The sequence below is a fragment of the Bidens hawaiensis genome, unplaced genomic scaffold (genome assembly GCF_021521415.1).
Source record: "Bidens hawaiensis isolate Kalapana, Puna unplaced genomic scaffold, B.hawaiensis_p1.1 tig00038568_1, whole genome shotgun sequence".
NCBI classification, from domain to species: Eukaryota; Viridiplantae; Streptophyta; class Magnoliopsida; order Asterales; family Asteraceae; genus Bidens; species Bidens hawaiensis.
The window spans coordinates 88,426-113,172 of NW_027505560.1; the positions used below are offsets into that span (position 1 = coordinate 88,426).

At 35.7% G+C, this 24,747-nt stretch overlaps 1 protein-coding gene across 1 annotated transcript; it reads left to right on the top strand.

The window, feature by feature from the left end:
• The first annotated feature begins 10,949 nt into the window (after positions 1-10,949).
• LOC143613940 (ethylene-responsive transcription factor 5-like) lies at positions 10,950-11,549 on the top strand. The gene has a single exon (XM_077087517.1). The coding sequence runs from the start codon at positions 10,950-10,952 to the stop codon at positions 11,547-11,549; it is 600 nt and encodes a 199-aa protein (XP_076943632.1).
• Positions 11,550-24,747: the final 13,198 nt, after the last annotated feature.

Genomic DNA, 24,747 nt, shown 5'->3' on the forward strand with positions numbered 1-24,747 from the left:
ATTAAACCTGGCTAGTAATCCAGCACAGGTCATGCTACTCCCCATAAGAAGTAGATGAACATGACCTCTGTTATCATGAACAGCAGCAAGTATTAGGATTGATTGACATCAAAAAGTCAAACACGAAGTATCTTTGGTAGAACCAACAAATCCTCAGTCAAAGTTTGACCGAGAATGCTTCAAAACATCTTCAAAACGAAGATCTCTCTGATTGATCAAAAGAATCTGGTCAGTCCATGCCTGGAACCTTAGAGCACTATTCATCATCATCACACCACCAGTCACCATTGATGACCAAACCTGTAACTACAATCAATGACTAAACCGATAATCAGTAACTTCAATAGAAAACAAACCTTCCGAATGATGAATCAAGTAAATCCAATGGTCACTGAAAACCCTTCAATCATATTAGATTTGTTTACCTTTTAAAGAAATCTACTTGAAAGTACAAGGAGACAAGAATAGATGTATGGCGGCGAGTAGATGAAGGATTTGATGGTTATAATTAGAGAAGATTTTGGAAGATAATAAAAGTTCTGAGTTTCAAGAATGATCAATAAGTGGTAATGAGTGCCTTTTAAGCTACTTGGTCACATCAAACTTGGCCGAAAACATTTGCTGACCGAGAACATATGGCCGAGAACCATTTACTAAAAGCCGAGAACTCACAAAGACTGAGTTCGCTGGGCCAATACGATCTGGCAGAGAACTAGAAAATCCATTGGACCAATCTAACCATCCCGAGAACCAAGACACCAGTTGAACCAAAAATCAGACCCACTCATTTAAAAAATAACCCCGATCAAAAATTGATTTCTTGAAGACACTTGTTTTAATATGAGTAAATATGAGGTAAAAACAAAAATTTAAATAAAAATAAAATAAAGTAAATAACCTTTAGAAAATTAGCGTATATTTGGGATCAAATTTCAGCAATTTGAAAACAACCGGCCTTTATAAGAAAAGATCCGAACATGAGATCATATTGATTAGGATACTTTCACAAAGATTCATTTTCAGCATCATTATGACATAGTGAAAAAGTTGATGGCAGGTAATTAGAACTTAGCATGACTTTCATCGTGCCAGTGATATGCTTAGGTTCAATTAGGCATAAGACTTATACGAACATCACTTATGGACCTCTAATGCCCCCTATCTCTTCTCAAAGCTTATTTGGCTTTCCCCATATCACCCCAATTTGACTCCAACTCCTTAATGATTGATCAAAAGAATTTCTTTATTTACAAAAAAAAATATTAAGCTTTAAGGTTGAACATTGGACTTACATACCATCCATACTTACATGCCTTACATTCAGGGTGTTTAGGACTTATTTGTATGCCCCACCCATTTAATTCCCTGGTGCCCCTTTAAGCTTTTAAAAAAAATTACTTTATAGTAGTTTACACTTATATATACATAGATTATATATATATATATATATATATATATATATATATATTGCGATTAAGACACTAACGGGCTCGTGTATGATTGGGTAATTGCTTTTCTGCCTATCATTCGGAGAGATGTATCTAGGGACATGCAGACATCTTCAAAATGAGTCTCCACAATAAGTTTAGCAGATTTAGTTTATATCACTTTAAACTTTTACTTACCATGGAAAGCTGCCATACACATCAATGACTAATCAAAAGCCTTTTTAGCTTAATAACTTCACATGTTAGGCACACATAATCAATTTATCTATCATTTCTCAAATGTTGGATCAATTTTCATTAGAAAATATTTTTAAGCTTCTAGTAAGCATTTGCTGAATAGTAATATCACTTCCTAGATGATAACCCTGAAATAAAATTTTAAATTCAATCACCCCAGTCTCCATCAGTTTTCAGGTAAATGGCTATCCCATGTGTCTACAAGTACACGATAGGACCAAACATATAGGAGTATATGTCCCTCAAACTTAGGTGACCGACATAATTTTCAGTGAATGAATCAATATAGATTTTTTTTGTTTAAGTTCAGTTGTACCGGTCACTTTTAGTTCTAAGGTTAATGGCTATCCCGTGATTCAAGAGTTGATTACGGGACCAAACATATGAGATATGTCCGTTGAACTTGAGTAACCAACGTAATTTTAAGCAACAAAACAAAGCATATTATTTTTTTAAATTAAGCACGCACACATACTCTTTTTGTATTTTTGTGTTTTTCTCCCCCTAAATTTGTACAAACTTTACCTCAAAAAATATTTATGTATAAATTTAACCTTAAAAATACTCAGTCTTTAAAACGTAACATCTTAAGAAACCCTACAAGCACATTGAATCTGGCTATTCCGATCGGTTTCATAAATAGGTCCGCCGCATTATTATCAGTGTGGACCTGTTCAAGATGAATTAGCTTCCGGTCGTAACAGTCACGAATAAAATGGATTTTGATATCAATGTGCTTGGTTTGACAATACCAGATATAGAATTGAGCATTCCTTGTTGGTAAGATGAGTAGAAAATCCCTTATCACAAATCTACGACACACTGAGCAGACTGTGCTATAACTCTGGAACATAGTTGACATTTTTGAACTTAAGAACCCCATTACTCACGGTAACCTTTTGAGTAATCTTTCCTTTCTCTCCTCCCGTAAAAGAAACATATCCACCGTTAAAGATTTGAATGTCACTCAGCTGAGATATGTCTCCCGTCATGTGCTTGGAACAGCCACTATCAACAAACCATGGTCTGATAATATTCTTCCATAGCTATTCTTACATGATGTGCGAGATCAGTTAGTTTTGGGTACCCAGTCCATAGTAGTTATGGGTAAGCCTGACTTAGTTAGACGTGTTACGGGCTGCCATGTCATATCATCATTGTTATTAAACAAGGAATTATACAATGATATGGACTTTGTTACCGGGGACTTTGGCAACAACATGTATTTTGGCTTTAAAACTTTTTGATTTATACAGGTGGTTGACTTGGTCTCTGGTCTGCGGATAGAAGACACGTTTGACTTTAACCTATTGAATTTTCTCGGCTCATACACCCATTTTGGTCTAGGAACCGAGACTGTGTTTTCTTTCCGCTTCTGGGTCACAATGGCTTGGTCTGATGAAAACTTGACCTGTGAGCCTTGACTCTTCTCCATTGCCTTCAGAGTGCCTTGTTTCATAATGCCTTGAATTATTTGAATGAAAACTTTTGTAAGCATTATGAGACATGGTTCTTTGATTGCGTCTATAATATGGAATGTACGGGAGACGAGAACTGTTTCTTGCAATGTGACCGGGAATGCCACAGTTGAAACAAGTTTGTTTTTTAACATAAAAATCATTGTGGCCGATTCCCGGTCTCTCTCTGTTGTGTGAGCATGTTTTTCCATTTATGGATTTATCATTAGGAACTTCACATTTAACATCACAAGATCCTTTTTCCTTCACAAACTTAGGTGACAAATATTTATTTTTGTTTTTAAGTTTACCACTTTTATTTAATGACAGATCACTGCCTTCTGAAGTTCTAGAAAAAGAAACCAAACGATTGTTTTTGCTCTTGAAAACAGAGCCCACACACACATTAGTAGCATTGTTATTCAAAACAGAAAAAACAGGCAAATTTAAAAAAACAGATGAGTCAACGGATGATTCATCATCTTCCTCAGTCCAGTCCTCAATTATGACTTCATCTGTGGACGAACTAGACACATTAGAATCGTTCACCCTTGAGGTTGATTCAGTTGCCGAATCTGTAACAACCTTACCAGTTGCAGTTGGCTTACCATACTGCATACTTTTCTCCTTTTCTTCCTCTTCCTTGGTAAGAGGAAGACTTGTGTAGTTATTATTATACGGGGGTGGTACCATGTTATAGCCTAGATCTACACCTTTATGTTCTTTCCATTTTAACTGTTTCTTTATCATTGACTCAACAACAGCACTAGAGACATCAAATTTTCTAAAATTGAATTCAGCATTATCAAATTTGTTTTTCAATTTGACTATCTCCAATCTAGATGCTTCTAACTCGGCAGTTAGTTCAGCTATTTTATTTTTAGCATCTAGATAGTGACAGCACTTTATGCTAAAATCTGATTGTAGTTTAGAGAAATCTTGTTTTTGTACTTCTAGTTTATCATTTAAAGCTTTTTCTAGTTTCTTTAGTTTTGAGTTTTCATATTTAGTATTTTATACATGCCTACCTTATCAATGCACGAGATTGAGAACAGAGTACAGAACTTACCTCAGTTTGTTTGGTGGAGGTGAAAGCCATGAAAGCATGCTGAAGATCCATCACCTACTCCTCAGCTTCATTCTCCTCTTCATCAGCATCCATCTCAACAAAATTGGCAACTTCATTACTCAAATTCAGTGCTGCATCTGATCCTCCCAGGAGAAGTTCTGAACCACCAAACCCCGCTCACCCGTACTCGAACTAGTCACATTCTCTTCTATTCCACCATTTGCCAGGACTATTGCTCTCTCTCTATTTCCTTCTTTAGCCGGGTTTGTACATTCACGAGCAAAATAACCCGGCTCATGATAGCTGTAACACCTTAGAGAACTCTTGTTGAACCCCACTTTCTGATTTACAGGCACATTCCAATTGTTCCTGCCTGTCCTTTTGTGAATTTCTTGGCCCTGAAAACAGCCATGGCTATTTGCCATGAAATATCCATCTCCTCCACATTGTCAGGATGTATCTGATCCAGCTCAGCAGCTACCACGGGTTGCACCAAGTCTCCAGCAAGAAAAGCATTATAGCAGTTCATAAAACCTGCCATTAGGGCTATGTTCTCTTGAGTCTCTTTTGAAATAATGGGAATTTGAGTGTGAGACTGGCTGGAGGTGGCCATGGAGGCTTGTGATTCCGGTGCAGTAGTTTGTTGTGGGAAGAAAACAAGAGTAGCTGGTGTAGGTTGAGGAATGGTTTGACTTTGTGAAAACCTAAACATGGAGAAGGTCTGTTGAGGGTGGTGTGGTTGAGCTGGCTGACTCTTGAATAGCGAGAAGTTTTCTTGAGAGACTAGTGCATTATTAACCGGAGTGCATAACCTCCAGTGTTGTAAGTGCTAGCATGATTAATGGCATGTTGCTTATCATCCATGTCACAAGCCTTGATAATTGCCATAACCTCCGACAGAGTCTATCTGGACAGATCCTTGGTCTTCTTAATGATAGCCACATTCAAGTCCCAGCTCTGAGGCAGTGAGTTAACCAGCTTGTTGTTTATCTCAGCAGATGTGAGATTTATATTTGCAGACCTAATCTCCGTGATCAACGAGATGAACCGGTGAAGCTGTTTCTCCAAAGAATCTCCTAGCACATAATTGAACATGTTAAATTGTTGTTTTAGGAGATCTTGCCTACTTCTCCTCATGTCCTCGTTTCCCTCAAATATCTCAATAAGGGCCTCCCAAAGGGCTTTGGCAGACGTCAATTCTCTAAAACCCAGGGCAATTTCAGGAGAAAGAGCCATAGTCAGGGTGGCCAAAGCCTTCTCATCCAGCTCGACCGCTTCATAATAAGCATCTGAATACATGGACACTGGCTTTTCTTCCACTTCTTCAGACCCATCCCTTTGTTAGGTAATGACTTGGGGACCTCTAACTATGCTCCTCCATAATTTTGCATCTTTCGCCTTCAAGTATTTCTCAAATCTAAATTTCCATTCAGCAAAACCTTCAGATTTCAATAGTCTGGGTACACGAGTGGTTGTCCCCATGATGGAATCAAGATCTTGATGAAGGGTGGCATTTTAAGACATAATAGCATCTGATTGATCCATAACGTTCTTAATCAAAAACTTGATTTAATGGCCCAAAACTACAAAATTCTGCCGAGAACTCAGAAAATTGACCGAGAACGAAGAAGTCTGCCCGAGAACAACGAATTGAACCCGAGAACTACAAATTCAGCTAGAGAACTTGAGAATTCCCCCGAAAACCTTGAATGCAGACCGTGAACCTTGAGAGTTTCTCGAAAACTTCAAATTCAACCCGAGAACTAAGAATAGACAAAGATATGGTAAATCTTTAGTATTTAACTAAATCCCGAGAAAGATGGGATTCAAATTAAATGCAATATATACCAAAATCTATTCTGAATTCAGCCTTCCTCACCCGAAGAACACGTAGAACAGCCTTCTTCAATCTTTAGAAATCTTCAACTGGACAATACCCCGTAAATCAATAGAATCCTTGATATCACCAATAACGGAGCTTATAAAAGGTCTATAGGCTCTTATACCAATTGTAAGTCCCATGACGGATCTTTCTATGTGATATCAGTATACTTGAAGATTAGGCGGAAACTAATCTCAAGCCGATTCTATACAAAGCACAATATCTCACGTAAAACCAAATAGAAGAACACAATAAAGAGACTTCAAAACACACGTATATTATACGTCAGGTGCTTAAGCCCTTAATAACTTACACAGTTGAGTTACATGGGACTAACAACCCTAAACTGTTAACATATGTTCTATATATATTCTGCCAACTAAGCCCAACACTACCCAAAAGCCCACCGAGATCAATAGATCTCGGCTTACAATCAAAAGTCCAAAACAGCCCAAAACCAAAACCAAAAATTACAAGCATAAACCAAAAATACAACCTGACAAGTGCTTTATGATTATCATTCATCATCTCATTGGAGGTTCAAGGTTTTTTAGGTTGTATGATTTTGTTATTTGGTGTCATACACATATCTTATTTTCTTAACAGTAGAGTTTGACTTGACGAAAGACATAAACGTGCATAAAATACCTATAATTCTAAACGAAAATGACGAAGCAGATGTAACCAGAATCACAATACACAGTAATTACTGCTGTTAATTGGGTCATCCCATTCGGGTTTTGGGTTAGCCGGGTTGGCTTGGTCGGATTTTAAAAAAAAAAACTCACCTGCAAACCAGCCCCATTAAGGTTTGGGTAAGTCGGGCTTTGGGTCAATAGAGTGAGGTTGGTCGAGTTACAAACATGCGATTTTACATGTAATTTTGTTTCAGGAAATTGATTGGTAGTATAATTAGTAATTCATTTAAGATTATCAAATTGAATGAACTCCGAACAGTTTTTGGTAGATATTTGAGATTTATGTCAATTTGCAACTCTCTTGAAATAGAATTAAGGTAGAAAGTTTTTGTGTACTACTGCAAGTTTCTGTTAGAATATGGTTAATATTGTCATTCATTTAATTGCTGTTGTAATACTATTTGGACCGAGGTTATTCTAGGTTAGTAAAAATTGTTTACGAAGCAGTATATTTGGAATCTAAATGCCCAATAGAGTAGGATGTGATCCAACAGGTAAGTAATTACTGTTTTATAATCAGCAACAAACTAATAATAAAAATATTATAAGAAAGATTATGTGCGAACTAACAGACGCCACTTTTTGGTAGGTGTACTAAAGCATAGGTGCAGCTCTAATCCTTTTCGCTACAAAGATGCAGCGGCCCTCTAGCATCCCAAGTATAAATAATCCAATTTTGGTATACCGTAAAATTCAACTTACGTAGGAGATGTCGATTGCTATAGCATTAGGTTGAATGTTTACGTTACTATGATCGTTAATCTACATTAGTAAGCTATCACATCAAGTCTTCAAATGATGTATACTTTTAGTTTCTTTTCTTATACATTGTCATTGGCACTTGAACTTGCTATCTTCTGCTTACGCAACAACTTATCTTACAATTTGGGTCCAAAACCCTCGCAACGCGCGGGTTCGAAAAACTAGTTTTTAATTTAAGTTTGATGTTGATTCATGCTTTAGTCCATACTCTAAATTATCATGTATCTCCGCACTCTCACATTTTCACGATATTCCATTTAACTCACTCTTTCCACATTTCGTGTCTTGCATCATGTTTCATCTCGTTGCCACAATTATCGCTCCAACAACTAAGGCCGCAAAATGGTTGCCCAAACAAGAGCCAATGAAAGTCTCTTTGTAAGGTCGGTTTGTTCCTTAGGTATCTAGCCTTTAAGTATGGACAAATTGATGTTACATTATCCAGATTAAAGAGTAAGTGCGGTCTAAAGTTATGACCAGGATGAAAAACCTAAGAATAAAACTTAAAGTGCTGCATACAAAGAGTTTTTTTCAAATACAAAATTGTAAACACAAAACTTCATTGTACATATAGTATATGTAGAAACTATAGATGTAATACAATTTTTCACTTACATTATATAATTATTGTTTGAATATATTTTTATTTTTATTATTTGAATCATACCGTTTATTACATAGGTTATAAAGCTAGTCGATAATAAAGCACAACGAATTCTATCTAATTTGCCGGTTCGTTTCTTTAAAAGATGACCTAGATCAAACAAACCTTGACAACTTTTAAACAAGTTCAATAATTCAGTTTGTCATCAAATGTGCTCACTCCTGTAGTCTCACGAAAAGATTACAGATAAGGGTATTTAAAAAGTAAAATAAAATATCAGTCTAATTAAAATCAAATTATAGAAACCTACATGTTTTTATGAATCCAGTCTTTTTGGGAAAAGAAAAGGTGTCTAGTTCTTGAAAAGTAACTCTACGCAATACAGAATATTAGATCACGAGGTGTACATTCATGTTTGTTAACTATGCGTAGACGTCACATAATCTGCTTTAACTCTTTTTACAACATCATACCTAAGACTATGTGTAGAGGGAGAGTTATGGATAAAGTTAAGGTACATACCCCTCAAAGTTATGGGTGCACAAATATGTACATAACTTTGAAGATGAGGCGTTTTGTGTGAGAGAGAGAGAGGTAATGATTGTAGGAGAATTATTGGCATTTTCCCATTACATTTGTTTTGTGCACAACTTTGAAATACTGACTGGACGTCACATGGCGTAAAATGCCTAGGGTTGTCTAGTTTTGACTACGCATAGTCTAACGCCATGAGGTATACTCTATTTTCGCTTAACTCCTCTTAGATGCCATATCACTCACTTTTCGCTCTTTCACTCGGTCTCAGCTCAAGGAAATGGTTTAACTCCCTTTAACTCCATGCCGCCCACTTTTTTTTAGACATTTATATCAACATAATAATAATAATAATAATAATAATAATAATAATAATAATAATAATAATCTTTCATTAGTTTTATAATTAAAATAAACACTGATAAACAAATAAAAAAAATAAAATACAAAATAAAAATAAAGAAAACTAATAATAATGGTAGGTACGTTAAAAAACGACGTTTGAGTTCATCGTTCAGATATAACGGTCCACTTCCTTCAAATAATCATCAACTAGCATCGTATAAGCGAAGCTTTTTAGATTTGTGATTGTGTTTGTGGTTGTTGTACGTAGAAAAGCTTGGTTTATGGCTATAGCTGTTTAAAGAAAAATTTAACATCCATAGCATCAGAGTGGAGTCGATGATGAAGGTATTGATTATGAAAAAGACATTGCTTTAAAATATAGATGATGACTGTATTGTACCATGTTGAGCTATATATACTAGTCGTTTTTTGTTAAAAAATATATTTTTTAAACAAAAGGGTTACTTCTTTTAACCTGTGAACACCTTAACGCAAGTCCAATTTAACACCTTTAATGCATATGGGCGAGTGGTATTTAACGCGATTCTTCACTCCATGTCATCAATATTAATTCATATGTCGTTATAGTATATGGAGAGGCCTAAAGAAAATTGTTTAACTTAAACCCTTCAATTTAATTTAAAAACAATTTATAGAATAATTATGTGTGAGTGTAAAAAAATTTAAAGCCCATTAGCATTTTAATCGATCTTACTTACTCGTTAACTTTTGTTAAATCAGCTTTAACGTCATAAACATTAAAATATTAAGACATAAGCCAAAAAACCTTTTTATTAACTTTTAAGAATGCAATGAGATTTTATTTCTTATTAATATAAGTTTATACATTTATTTATTCCCACATGAACCATGGCCATCAACGTATTGAAAAGCTTAAAATTGATTTATTAAAACAAAAGGTAACGTACAACTAACTTTATTTTAATGAACAAATATTTTATGTTATTTTTCCGTCACATGTCTTTTATAATATAACACATTTATGATAAAATAAAATAATAAATTTACAAAATCCACCTTGGAAAAAAATCCAATTTATATATTAGGCCCTCTTAGTTGTGACAATCATATCATTTAGATATGCAAGATTTCGATCAATTTTATTTTATAAATGAGATGATGCATGTTGGTATAAAAGGGATTTTACTAGGTATATTTGGCTTGCTTATGTAATACTGGGATGAAAATTTATTAAAAAGCATTAAAAAAACTTAATTTTTGTAATTCAACTATTATTAATGAGTTTTATTCAAAGGGATAGAATGTAGAGCTTGAACCAATTAAATATATATTTTGTTTGTGAATTGTGATATATACCAATATCGTCATTCTTTGATGTTCTGAAGTTCTGATATAGATGACTAGTGAATTTACAAAACTTTATATGAGATAACATTAATAAAAATATAAAATCCTATAGAAAATATACTAATAGATTGTTTATATTACCTAAAAACATTTAAGGCACATTTAAAAATGGTAACCCTTGTATGGGTGTTGATAATTCAACTTCAAGCCCACTAAACCGAGAACCAAATCAAACCAAATTACACATTTAGTTTTAAATCGAAGCCAAACGAAGCTTCCATTTCTACTTTTCTGAAATCTGAATAAACTGAACCGATCAAACTAAAAACCAAACCGATGAACTAACTATATAATTTTTTTATGGGTTTGTTACTTGCATTATGCAGTTCCATTGTGGCCTTATTAATAGAAAGCAGCTAAAAGAGACGTATAGTACATCATCTCATGGACCATTTCTATAAATTATTACTAAAAAAGTAATTTACATCTGGCCCTATTAGTTTCCTCCCACTATATCTTCACACCAAGTACAGGTCCCAAAATGCAAGCATCCGATGACTATCATCAGCCAACATCTAGCTCCAATGGAGATGAACGACGAATTCGATTTTATCCGCCAACATCTTTTCGACGAAACCGGACTCCCCTCCCCTCCTGTCCCAAATCACTTCACCTCAGTCTTCGATTTTCTCGACTACGCAGCAAACATATCGGCTACGCAAAGCGATCGTTCGAGCTCCGAGAGCTATTTCTTCGACTCAGTTTCCAGCTTTTTCGATACTAACGAAGCCGATAACACTTCCCAGTCAATACCCCAACCAAGCGAGTTAACATCCAGCTCACCAAAACAATTAACTAACAGCAAGCAGGATGTGCCCGAAAATCGACGTTACAGAGGCATTCGAAGGCGGCCTTGGGGAAAGTATGCAGCTGAGATTCGAGATCCTAAACAGCGAGGATCACGAGTGTGGTTGGGGACATTCGATACCGCGATTGAAGCGGCAAAGGCGTACGATAGAGCTGCGTTTAATATGCGGGGCCGAAAGGCAATTTTGAACTTTCCGTTGGAAATTAGTAACAACTTGACGGAAAATGCAGACGACGTCGCTAAAGCTGGCCGGAAGCGATCAACGGATTCGCCAGAGAATGTGGTGGTTAAGAAGGAAAAGACTCTTCGACCCTAATTAGCTTTGGGTTAACGGGGTTTGGGTATTTTAGAAACCCCTAGGAAGATGGTGCCTGCAGATTTCTGTTATTTTTTATGTCCGAAACCACAACCGGTTAATGAATTCATGTACTTGTTTTAGGATATTTCGTAATAATTTATGAAATAATATTCTTGATAGACATGAATTAGAATCTAAATTATTTAAAAGAAAAACTTAATTGATTGGAATCGTTGATTGAAGATAACAACTTTAGGATGATTGTTGTTTAAAAATATTAAAATTATTGTTGTATTATCTGGTTTTTAATTCTTTTTTTGCCTTTCTTTGTCTTCTTTATATAAGTTAATAACTAGTTTATTTGATTTTAGGTGTTCAATTATGAGAAGAATTAACTACTTTTTTTTTCATCTATGTAGTTTGCGAGCGAATGTGCTTTGCAACTCGACTTTCAAATTTAAGCCACCTGCACCTCTAATGTCTATAAACTTACGTGGTTGCACAATTTGCAACCAGCCGTCTGTCTTAGGATTAATTTTGGCTTAAATGAGTCAAAAACGGCAATAATACCCCTTCATTTTGTGTCCTTGTGATTGATGTTTTAAAATTTGCACCCATGTTCATTTTTCCCTCCACAATATAAACTAAGCGATCGCTTGACTTTGATTCGATGTTTTACTTTTATGTTGGGCTTCAAATTTGACTACACCTTAATGACCCTCATTTATATGCATGGGCGCTAAATGTTAATTGTGTAGGGTTGACTTTCATGTGTTGACTTATTTAATTTGACTTTGAGCTATGTTAACTAACAAAACTAATTCACTAACCAAAGCTTGCATTTGGCTTTTAATTGGTTAACTAATTAAGTAACCTGTATTTTGACTGATTAACCGATTTACTAACTGATTCACTAACCAAAACTTTCATTTGACTTTTAACTAATTAACTAACTTGCATTTTAACTGATTAATTGATTATCCAACCTACATTTTGTCTGATTAACTGATTTACTAACTCACCGAACAAAACGTGCATTTGACTTTGAGCTGATTAACTAACTGATTAATTGACCTGTATTTTGATTGATTAACTGATTAAGTAACTTATTAGTCTGATTTATTAGTGACCAACCCGACTTCCCGTCCAAGCAAAGAAAAGTTTAATTCTTTGTATTATATTTAGATAAAATTGTATTGTTATTAGTTTCTTTTTTCATATGATTATTTCCTGTATTATTGCTTCTTACACTTTGTATTTATTTACCAATAGTATAATGAAAATACAAGTTTGATTGATAATTCTCATATGGTATCAGCTAGGAAGGATCCCTAAAACAGCCGCCACCAACTCTTCTCAATTTCCTCCGGCGATTATTTCTTTATTTGGCACCAACTATGGGCTCCGGTAGCTCCATCTTCTCCTCCACAATTGGAACCATACCCTTAAACACCACCTCCTCACTCACTCTCGTTACTCTCCTTGCATCCCTAAAATTAACAGACACCAATTATCTTAGCTGGAAGACTAACTTGAAGCTATCCTCTATGGTTTGGATCTTTTCAAATACATAGATGGATCTCTTCCAGTCCCTACACCAAACACTGCAGAAAAAGATAGGAAATCCATTCCCAGTACCGCTTACCATGCTTGGTTTCACCAATACCATCTCCTGTACGGAGCACTCGTTGGAAGCCTCTCCCCAAATCTGGTCCTGTTAATCCCAAATGCCAAGACTTCTTTTGAAGCATGGAAGATACTTTATGACACATATGCTTCTAAATCTCGAGGGCATATCAAACAACTGCAACATCGCCTTAAGCAATCCTCTAAACGCTCCAACAAAACCATAACAGACTTCATGCAGTTGCTTAAAGTCATGGCAGACGAACTCGCTACTCTTGGTAAACCACCTGACCATGAAGATATTACAAACATTATTCTTAATGGCCTTGACCCCTACCCTATATAAATCCGTCATTGATTCGGTTCATGCTCGAGATACTCTCATCTCGTTTCATGAACTTTATGAAAAACTTATTAAAAAGGAGTTAACTTTGGCCCAACAACCTGTTTCCACTTGAAGTCTTCATCAACCTACCACTGCCTTTCTAGCCCATACCCGCCCAAACTCCAAACCATGGCAAAACCGACCTTCTTCCCAAACAACTGGTCTCCTACCAACTCCACCAAAAACCACGACTCATAACTCTCAAAATAACCCTGGTCGACCCTTTCTTGGCAAATGACAATTTTGCTTTAACAAAGGGCATTCTCTCACCTCATGCCTGGCCTTCAAGAAAATGTACCCAAACATTAGCTTACCTCCACTGCCCAGAGGTACATACAATATCAATCCACAGACGCATATGATGAATGTTGCAAGCCCAATACCCGGTGATATTCATTCTTGGCTCTTTGACAATGGTGCTTCTCTCCACATCATGAATGATCTCTCTGTATTTGTAAGAGCATGACATGTCTAGCACTTAGGTCTTGAGTTGGTAGGTCATGATAGCATGTGAATTAGGAAACGAATTGTACGTTAATGTCTAACACAAGCATCTTATGCGGCGCATAAGTCATAAAGTGTGCCTATAAATAGGTTTCTTGGTCTTTGTGTTCATTGATCCTTCTAACCTTCTGGTTGGGTTGGTCCATGTTGAACCTTAGCTTTACATTGTCATATTCTTTGTACTTATCACTGCTATCAATGAATAAAGAAGGAGATTAAAGAGATGTTTTCGAGTTTTTCACTTTGTTATGATTTCCGCTCATAGCATCGTAGGGTAGATCTAGTCGTGGATGCTCATACACGTCACTCTGAAGACCCTTCCTAGACTTTTAGTATTGTCACTTCATGCTCCATATTTTCACTTCATGCTCCATAGGATGACACTCAAGAACTCGTCATTTGAGATGGTTCGTCCCTTAATATCACTCATGTCGGTTCTTTAACACATCATTTTGACACCGTTACACTAATCTTCCACAATGTTTTATGTGTTCCATCTATATCCCGAAACATTATGTCTATATCTCGTTTATGTCTTGATAACAATACACTAATCCAATTTTTTTTCTCTCAATTTTGTTATCAAGGATTGCCACTCCCACTCCCCCCTCCTTCGGGGAACAGATGAACATGGGATCTATGAGCTTCGTATTTCCACCTTTTGCTTTTTATGCCTCAACATATAAAACCCACTTGTGGCATCATAAGCTTGGAAACCCGCATTCTCACGTGTTGCACCATTTATATTCTTGTATTCCATCTATTTATAATGTTTATGATTCGTGTAATTCTTGTTGCACTAATAAAAGTCAAAGGCTTCCCTTTAATGTCTCGTCTATTACTTCTAATGCATCGTTACAACTTTTATTTTCAAATGTATGGTCCTCACCCGTTCTTTCATACGACGGCTACAAATATTATATAATTTTTGTCGATCACTATACCAAATGTTAGTACACGGATTTGGTGTCTGCAGCTGTTCGAATAGGATAGGGGTAATTTAGTCTTTACACTTAATGTACAAAGGCTCATTCGCTAAGTATGTTTAGCGAATGAGGCCCATTCTTTAAATACTAGGGCCATCCGTTAAGTTTGGAGCCCATTCATTACTACAGTGTAACGAATGGTGACTCATTTGTTAAAGGTATACCCACTCGCTAAGGGTGTTTAGCGAATGGGCTATGGAAAGACTTATTCGTTAGTAATGTTAACGAATGAGAAGGCTCATTCGTTACTACAGTGTAACGAATGAGACCAGCCTATAAATAGGCATTCCATAGTAGACTTGCATAGAGATCTGTGCCATATTTATCCTCTGTAGCGTTATGCTGCCGGATTTTCTCTGTAACTTATCTTCATCATAATGTATTGATTCACTAACGTATTGACTGAACATGAGATAACGTATCGATTTGCGACTATATTATAACACCCCGGCTAAAGCGGAAACGCCTGAGTGTGACGTACAGATTGCTTAAACACACGTGACACTATTAGGTAACCATTATAACATTATTTCATTTAAAACTTCATGTAACACAAGTTTATCAAATAATACAACAATAAATAAACAAATGATAAGTTGTTCTTTAAATATCCTATAGGCATGCTATGTGTCTTCTAACTTTCATCCTCGTATCTTTACACCTGTAACTAATGTATAAAATAAAGTCAGCTATGAACATAGCTGATGAGATTTCCACAGTTTGATATAATACATAAAAATAATACAATTCATGGACAAGTGATAAACGAGAAAGTAAAGTCCTTTCCAATTGGTATCAACCAACGTACTCGGGTAATCGCGCAAGTAAGGTCCTTTCCAGTTGGTAACAACTAACGTACTCGGATAATGAGGCCCTTTTCCACTCGATACAAATAGACCTGAGTGCAAAGGGGGGCGTATGATCATACTTATTGAGGCTACCACGTGCAGTAAATTCAAGCAAGTAATCAAGTAACAAACAAGCCCATATAGTGAATTGTAGTTTTTAAGCGAAATCGTAATACTTTGAATTTGCAACAGGATACATATGCTACCCCAAAATAAGAAAAACGTTAAAAAGGGGTTGTGAGAAACTCACCTCGAAATCGAAGACAACTTGTAATAAAAGTCAAAATCACAATACGAAACCGAAGCAACCGAACTTCAAGAACTATAATAAAACGAAATCTAACTAACGGGATTGAAAAAATTAAATAATTTGGTCTTAGGTGTCAAGCATCATTTTAATATATTTAATTAGCACTTAAAGATGTCGTGTTATGGTTTATTATTTTAAAACGTTTTGGATTTTAATATTGCATTTAAATTTTACCGGCACTTTAATGAACTATTTTAATTAATGCTATTATAGACTAAAGGTATTTATAAGGCACGCATATTTATCTCAAGCAATAATTGTGTTAATGGATTAAAACTAACGAATTATGAATCAACGTATTTTAATCTATCCTTAACAGTTTAAATCATTTTAATATTATAACCTTAACATTCATGTGAAATTTACGATAATTTCAAGGAATGGATTTTAAATGGGAATTATTTTGCAAAGTAATTATATTAACGAAATTTAAGTTAACAATTTATAAAGCTAGCGGGTTTAAAGTCAACGAAATAAAAGCAAACGAATTTAAGTCAACAGGTTGAAATTAACTTTAACAACTTAACAAGTTATAAGGAATTAGAGTAACGGAAATGTAAATTAATTTTGTTTTTATGGTTTAACGAAAAATGGGAGTTGGGTTTTTGTTAAAAATGATAAGTTATAATTTATAAGAATTTTATATGGTTTAAAAATAATTTTATTTGACTTAGAAAGATCACAAATGATTTTTAATATATTTATATGGTTTATAAAAAGGGAAAAGTTTTAAAAACGAAAATACCAAAAATTATGACATGACCCGGATTCGAACCCGATCCCTATGGGTTACACCAACCTGAACCATCCAACTGATTTAACCTGTAAGTTGTAGAAATAATAGAACTAATTTCCAAATATTTAACAAAGCATTAACTTCATCTTCCTCCTTTCAAAACCCTAGAAATCTAATCAGGCAGATTATTCCATGTTTGCTCGATTTATGTTAGGGGTTTTATCATATGGATCAAAATGATTAAAATGCATATTTAAATTACCTCAATTGGTGTCGGGACGGTGAAAAACAGCGAGGTGGCCGAAAAACAAGTTCTTGAGATTTAATAATGATTACCGAGGGTACGAGAGAATGTTATAAGATTGTGGACGGGTTTCGTTTGACGTTAGGTTCGTATTTATACTAGATAGAGGAGCGTGCTGACGTTAATTACATTAATTGGATTACGGCCATTATCCGGCGAAATTCACGGGATTGTCGGTCAATAATTAACATGATTAGAATCCGTTATATCGCAATTATCGTGTTGATTAAATATTATAATCGCAGTTTAAGATTGTTACTCAATTAAAACGGGTCAACATCGGTGATTAGGGACGCAAAATGGATTGGCCGTCGCCGGTGCTGGTGAGGGTCCAGCCGGAAAAACGGGCAGGAAGGAAGGTGATGGCTGAATTTTTTTAGGTGTTTTTATTATATTTTGATATTTTGCACTTTAGTCCTTCAATTTTTAAATTATATTAACTTAGAATTTGAAGTATAGTTACATTTTAAACCTCGAACTTTGTTATATGTCATAAACGTAAATAAAGAAATTATAACTTGGGTATTTAACGTATTATTACGACTCGTTTAAATAGAAGCTTTAAATCCCGAAGTTTCGTTATTTGAACATAATGAAAAGAATTTGAACGAATAATAATCGTAACTCGTGATCTTTAATATTTATATTAAAGATGGATGTGTGACAAACCAATATCGAAGTAACAAAACGAGTCGATTTAATGAAGATGAAGCAATAACGGATGTCACATAACCACATGCGACGAAACATAATATATATATATATATAATTTTTATAAATAAAAAACCGAAATTTCAAAATGGGTCGAGTTTTCGGGTTTGAAAAGTAACGAATGCTACATATATCTTGGCTCTTAATAATGTATCCACTACTGGTATCAGAGCCGGCAGTTGCTCGTAATACGTCCAGTTCGTGTTCATCATGATTTTGTTGAATGTATGATTGATTTGGAGTAAATTAACGAATGATCGACGAATTGGATGATTGATTAATGTTCCTGATGTAAATCCGAATCCTCATGTGAAATATGGTGTTTAATAATGGTGAATTGAAGAATCCGCCATGGATTTTAAAGTATAGTTTTTTATCTGAATTGGACCGAATCACTGGATAATCGATGAAATGAATGATATATTCGGGTTCCTGATCAAAATCCGAGACTTCGTGTTGAATTTGTGGACTAATTATGAAGTTTTGATGATTCTGCCATTAATGGAGCTTGAAGATATGCATTCTCCGGCGACTGTAACTGTTTTTTTTGGCAAAATACGGTTTTCCAGCTAAAGTAACTGCGATAACGACTCATTCGTTAAATTTAAACTCATTCGTTAACGGAGTTTTAACGAATGAGCTCATTCGTTAAAGGGTTTAACGAATGTGCGTGTCACACCCTGACTAGCACAATGCGGAAGCGTAAAACGGGAATGTAACAGACACCTATGATATCAACACATTGTTTATAAAGAAACATTACAAACTAATTTACAATATATTACATTTCTTTGTTCTATCATTGTTTTACGGTCTAGGTAATACAAACAAAACTTGTTCGTTAACTATACATTCTTACTACTAACTCCCTTGCCTCTATTCACATAGCATCAACCACACACTTCAGGCAAGTAACAGATCATCAAATTACTCCGATTTAGGTACACCTGAAAAGCAGTTTAAAATGGGTCAACTACTAGAGTTGGTGAGTTTCACGAGTTTCAAGAGATCAGTAATGAGTATTCACAAGTCAACACTTGTAATCATGAAATAAGTATGTATGTATGTAAATGATGTATGGGATGTAATTATGCTAAGCTACAATGAAGCCTGGACTGTTCGTGCTGCGTGCCTCCATTTCCCACGCTCAATCAACCACTGTGGCCCTTTTCCGCCCACAATATGTCCCGGTAGCTATGTCTAACACTATATAGCGTGTTTGTATAATTATGGTCATGTGCAAACGGTTTTGTGTCTCGGAAAACCGTGCCAGCTCCGTTTGGGTTTGTCAAACCAATAGTACTATTCACAAGCCACCGGCTCAAAATTAATCACTGTGATCATGGGGACTTTCTTGTGTTAGCACTTAGATAATTCACATCATCACATGTTTCAGATAAGTATATAGATATAAGCAAACATGCTTTTCACCCCAAAAGTTCGTAAAACAGTTTAAAGAGTGGGGTCATGAAACTCACGGTTTAGTAGATAATCAGTACTGTATCAGCTCGTGGTTTGTTCAGTCCGCTATCAGTAGTTCCTATAATCAATATTATAATAATATTAATATTTTAATATTATTATAATCTCAATACTAAACTGGGCTGTATAACTAATCTGGGTGTAGCTGGAACGCCCAGAAAGTGGCAATAGGCTTAGGTTGTGATGTTGTTCAATGTCTAATACTTAAAACCGAACTTGGCTCAGACTCCCGTTTTCCCAGCTGGGCCAAGTTGCTCGTTTACCGCGTTTAGAAAGCAGTTATGGGAAAATAAGCTTGGGTAAATGTATTGGTTAATAACATGATTAAGTTATAAAGAAAGATCACACACTGGGGTCCCGGATTAGCCACGGGGCCCGTTTCCGTTTATTCAGTTTGATTTGAGAAGAAACGCGCACAATCCACCCGGATTGTCCAGGTTTCTCATAGAAAAGTTCATTTTCACTTAATTAGTCTAAACATATGATTTTTGATCACTCTTGGTGTTTTGATATTCCCGCAGGTTCACTAGTCGTGAACTTGCCGGTTGTTATAAAAACTGAATTTGTTTAATATTCAGATTAGCATAATTAATTAACCGTTAATCATTAAATTATGAAAATTTAACCACTTATCAATTAAAATATGTAGATTTTTATAAAAATATTTCTGGAATTTATTTACTGATTTATTAATTTATAAAAATTCATTTTATCAGCTATATTTCTTCTGAAAATCGTCCATTTACCCTCATTTTATCAGCTATATTTCGTCTAAAAATCGTCCATTTACCCCAAAAAATTTCCAAAAATTCACCAAAAATTCTTGAATACTCAATTCATGTCCCAAATCAATCTGTATCAATTCCATAATGTAAAAAGCTCGTGCGATATTCTTTTTGGCCCAAATTCGGCTGTAAAAATTCACACAAACGCAAATAAACAAAACACCTTTGAACTTCTCCAAATGACCCCAAAATTCATATGTAATCAAAATACATCAAATCTGAGTTCTCAGAAAAATTTCATAATTTTTGAAGTATTTTAGCTATTTTTCCCAAATAAACGTCCGAATTCGGTAATAAATTCGCCAAATATTCTCGGAAGGTCGAAAAATTACCAAAATTAAAAAGAGACTTATTGACATGGTCCCTGATGTCCCTGCAAAATATCAAGTCCTGACAATATGCACATCACAACCTTAACCTAAATAGCCCGTAAGCGAGTGTTTCGGCATTACCTTAGCGGGTTTGGCTCGTTTCCGACCTTTTAATCAAGTTTTCAGGTTCTTGTGCTTCTAAGAAAGATAGGTACAAGTCCTATATCACAAACCAAGCAATATTTCATCAACATAACAGCCCTTAAGTTAGGGTTTCGGCTAGTGCACAAAAACGAACTTTTGAACCGTAAAAACGTCGTTTCAACCCTTTAATCCGTGTTTATGGCCAAAAAAACTATCAAAACAGGTTCCTTACCATGTGTATGATCAAAACATGTTTATGGACCATTTTTAGGATTTTTACACGGTTAGGAATGATTTTTAGTAACCAAGACATGTTTTTATGATATTAAACAAGTTTAAACAAGTGTAAAAGTAGCTTATTTAAGTTGTTTACCTTAGGGTTTCTTGAGTTTTTGGCTGGAGAAGAAGTTTATGTCCAGAATTTTCAAGAAATAATATTGAAAATATCTTGTATCTAGTTTAAATGTGAAAGAATAAAAAGGGGGGGGGGGGCTGCTGCTGCGATCGGACCATCATGGGCCCACTTTGGGCCCATTTTGGCCCAGGTTTCTGATTTCTGAAGCCCAAACACGAAAAGCCTGGTCCAAATTTAGTTCGGGTTCGGTTTTTGGCGCGAAAAACTTATCGGGTGCGTTAAACAACGCGAAAACAAGTGTTTTTCGGCTAGTTTTGTGTAAAATTATAAAAGCATACTATATGTTTGTAAAAATCAAAAATATTTTCACGGGTCGCTTAAAAAATTTCAAATAAGTGTTTGGTAAGTCTTTTTCGGCTTAACGGATGATACAATGCTTGGTTTGTAACTATCTTTTGCGTTTAAATCTATAGCGGGTAGTTAAACGAGCATGTTTTCGTTTAACTTGTTTGCTATCAAAATAAGGCCATATTTCTAATGTTTTAGCTTGTATAGATCATATATCACTTATAGATGGCCCCCCGAGATATCTGGGTCATAACCCGACATGTTCGGTTAATCGTTCGTTTGTTACGCAAAAGGCGTTTATTTGCTTAATCGGTAAATACGTACTGAGGTGTACCTTGTTTTGGCTCAAATGTCACAGTGCGCTTCATTCGTTATGTGCTTATTCGTTACAGAGATGGACTCTTTCTTTATATATACTCGTTCGTTATTTTTTTCTGACATCCGTCAGTTCCATAACGAATGTGCGTTAACGAATGTGTTCCTATTCATTCAAGATTTAACGAATGTGGAATGTTTAGTTATTTATAACGAAGGTGACTCATTCGTTCATGGGTAACGAATGTGGACAAGATGCCATTTGTTGTATACTGTTCAAACGAATGTGAACAGATAACGTATGAGGTTAAAAAAAAAGAGTATTTTCGGAAAATTTTCTTAAACGAAATTTTTCGAAGATATTCTGAATGTGCTGGATACTCTTCTCGCAAATTTTGGTGATATATTTTCCGGCCGACTTTTCACGCGTATTGATGGGCCGAGGTGAAGTAACCGATTAAGTTAACGAGAAGTTTATTGAAGATTTTCAAATATTTGTCCAAGACCTTGCCAAATTTGTCAAAAAATGGGGGAGATAAAAACTTCAAAGAGTTTATTCGATTGGTATCTTTCAACGTTTTGCAAGGATTTCTTGAAAATTTCTGCAACTCGGGCGGTAATACGTGATTGCAAAGCTACGTTTGACCGAGTCCAAGACTGCAATTGTTCTTCGACCGTGGATTGATTTGTTCAAGATTTAAACTTGACTATGTGGGATACGAGCGTCTGTCCGTTTACTTCTTTCTGAGGGATTTTATCCTGACTATGTTGGCTATGAGTATTCGGCGGATTGCTTCTGTTGAGGGGGACGATTCTTGAATGGGTTGATCTTGTTGAGGAATATACGAGTCTTGTCATCTGATTGAAGAATGTGATTGTTCAATGTTGATTAACGAAGGTTGGAACTCTGAATCATATGCCCAAAATAGTAGTGCATCCAAGCATATTGGTTGCCGAAGAGCTTCATACAGTGATGATTTGGGATAAACGTTATCGAGAGAGTGAAGACCGGTGTGAAAGATGTGGAATGATTGGGTTGTTCATGAAGATGTGTGACGAGGTTAAACATAAAGACATCTTTACTTTACTAGTACGACAGATAGCTGATGACTTGTTGCTGATTGACTCGTTAGATTGATCCATATCATATGCCAGTTGTATGATCGGAATGATCACCTGGACATGCTTATTTGTGAGGGAGATCTTATACGAGTAGCTACAAGTTGTTGGTTTGCTTACAAAGTGTTATATTTGGTCTGTTTGCACAAGCCCGAGAATCATCAGCCAAGGGGGAGGTTTCTATTACGGCTGATGATATGCAGTTAAAGTATTAACGGTTAAAGTAATCAACTTTAACGTATTCTTCGTTAACGTATTCGACGCTAAAGTATTGAAGACTAAAGTATTGGATGCTAAAGTATTGGAAAGCATTCGACAGCTACAGAAAATGGGGAGTCTGTTAATACACGGATTTGGTGTCTGCAGTTGTTCGAATAGGATAGGTGTAGTTTAGTCTTTACACTTAATGTATTAAGGCTAATTCGCTAAGTATGTTTAGCGAACGAGGCCCATTCGTTAAAGACTAGGGTCATCCGTTAAGTTAGGAGCCAATTCGTTACTAAAGTGTAACGAATGGTGACTCATTCGTTAAGGGTATACCCATTCGCTAGGGGTGTTTAGCGAATGGGCTATGGAAAGACTTATTCGTTAGTGATGTTAACGAATGAGAAGTTACTAAAGTGTAAAGAATGAGACCAGCCTATAAATAGGCCTTCCATAGTAGACTTGCATAGAGATCTGTGCAATATTTATCCCTTGTAGCGTTCTGCTGCTGGATTTTCTCTGTGACCTATCTTCATTAACGTATTGACTGAACACGAGTTAACGTATCAATTTGCGACTAGATTTTGGCTCGTAATAGCGTATCCACACCAAATACACATGGATCTACCCACTTAAAAAGATATCTTCTCATCTTTCTTCTTGTGGCATTTCTTATCTCACCTCTCCACCACACACACCTAAACATAATGGCTATTTCGAACGTCGACATCGCCACATAGTTGAAACGGGTCTCACCCTTCCCATTTGTTGTATACTGTTCAAACGAATGTGAACAGATAACATATGAGGTTAAAAAAAAAAGAGTATTTTCGGAAAATTTTCTTAAACGAAATTTTTTGGGGATATTACGAATGTGCTGGATATTCTTCTCGCAAATTTTGGTGATATATTTTCCGGCCGACTTTTCACGCATATCGATGGGCCGAGGTGGAGTAACCGATTAAGTTAACGAGAAGTTTATTGAAGATTTTCAAAGATTTGTTCAAGACCTTGCCGAATTTGTCAAGAAATGGGGGAGATAAAAACTTCAAAGAGTTTATTCGATTGGTATCTTCCAACGTTTTGCAAGGATTTCTTGAAAATTTCTGCAATTCGGGCGGTAATACGTGATTGCAAAGCTACGTTTGACCGAGTCCAAGACTGCAATTGTTCTTCGATCATGGATTGATTTGTTCAAGATTGAAACCTGACTATGTGGGATACGAGTGTCTGTCCATTTACTTCTTTCTAAGGGACGTTGATCCTGACAATGTTGGCTACGAGTATTCGGCGGATGGCTTCTGTTGAAGGGAACAATTCTTGGATGGGTTCATCTTGTTGAAGAATATACGAGTCTTGTCATCTGATTGAAGAATGTGATCATTCGGGATTGGTTAACGAATGTTGCAACTCTGAATCATATGCCCAAAGCATTAGTGCATCCAAGCGTTTTGGTTGCCGAAGAGCTTCAAAGAGTTATATTTTTGTATAAACGTTATCAAAAGAGTGAAGACCAAAGTGAAAGATGCGGAATGATTGGGTTGTTCATGAAGATGTGTGACGAGGTCAAATGTAAAGATATTTTTACTTTACCAGTGTGACAGATAGCCGATGACTTGTTGCTGATTAATTCATTTGATCAAACCATATCATATGTCAGTTGGATGATCGGGATGATCACCTGGACACGCTTATTTGAGGGGGAGATCTGAGACGAGTCGCTACAAGTTGTTGGTTTGCTTC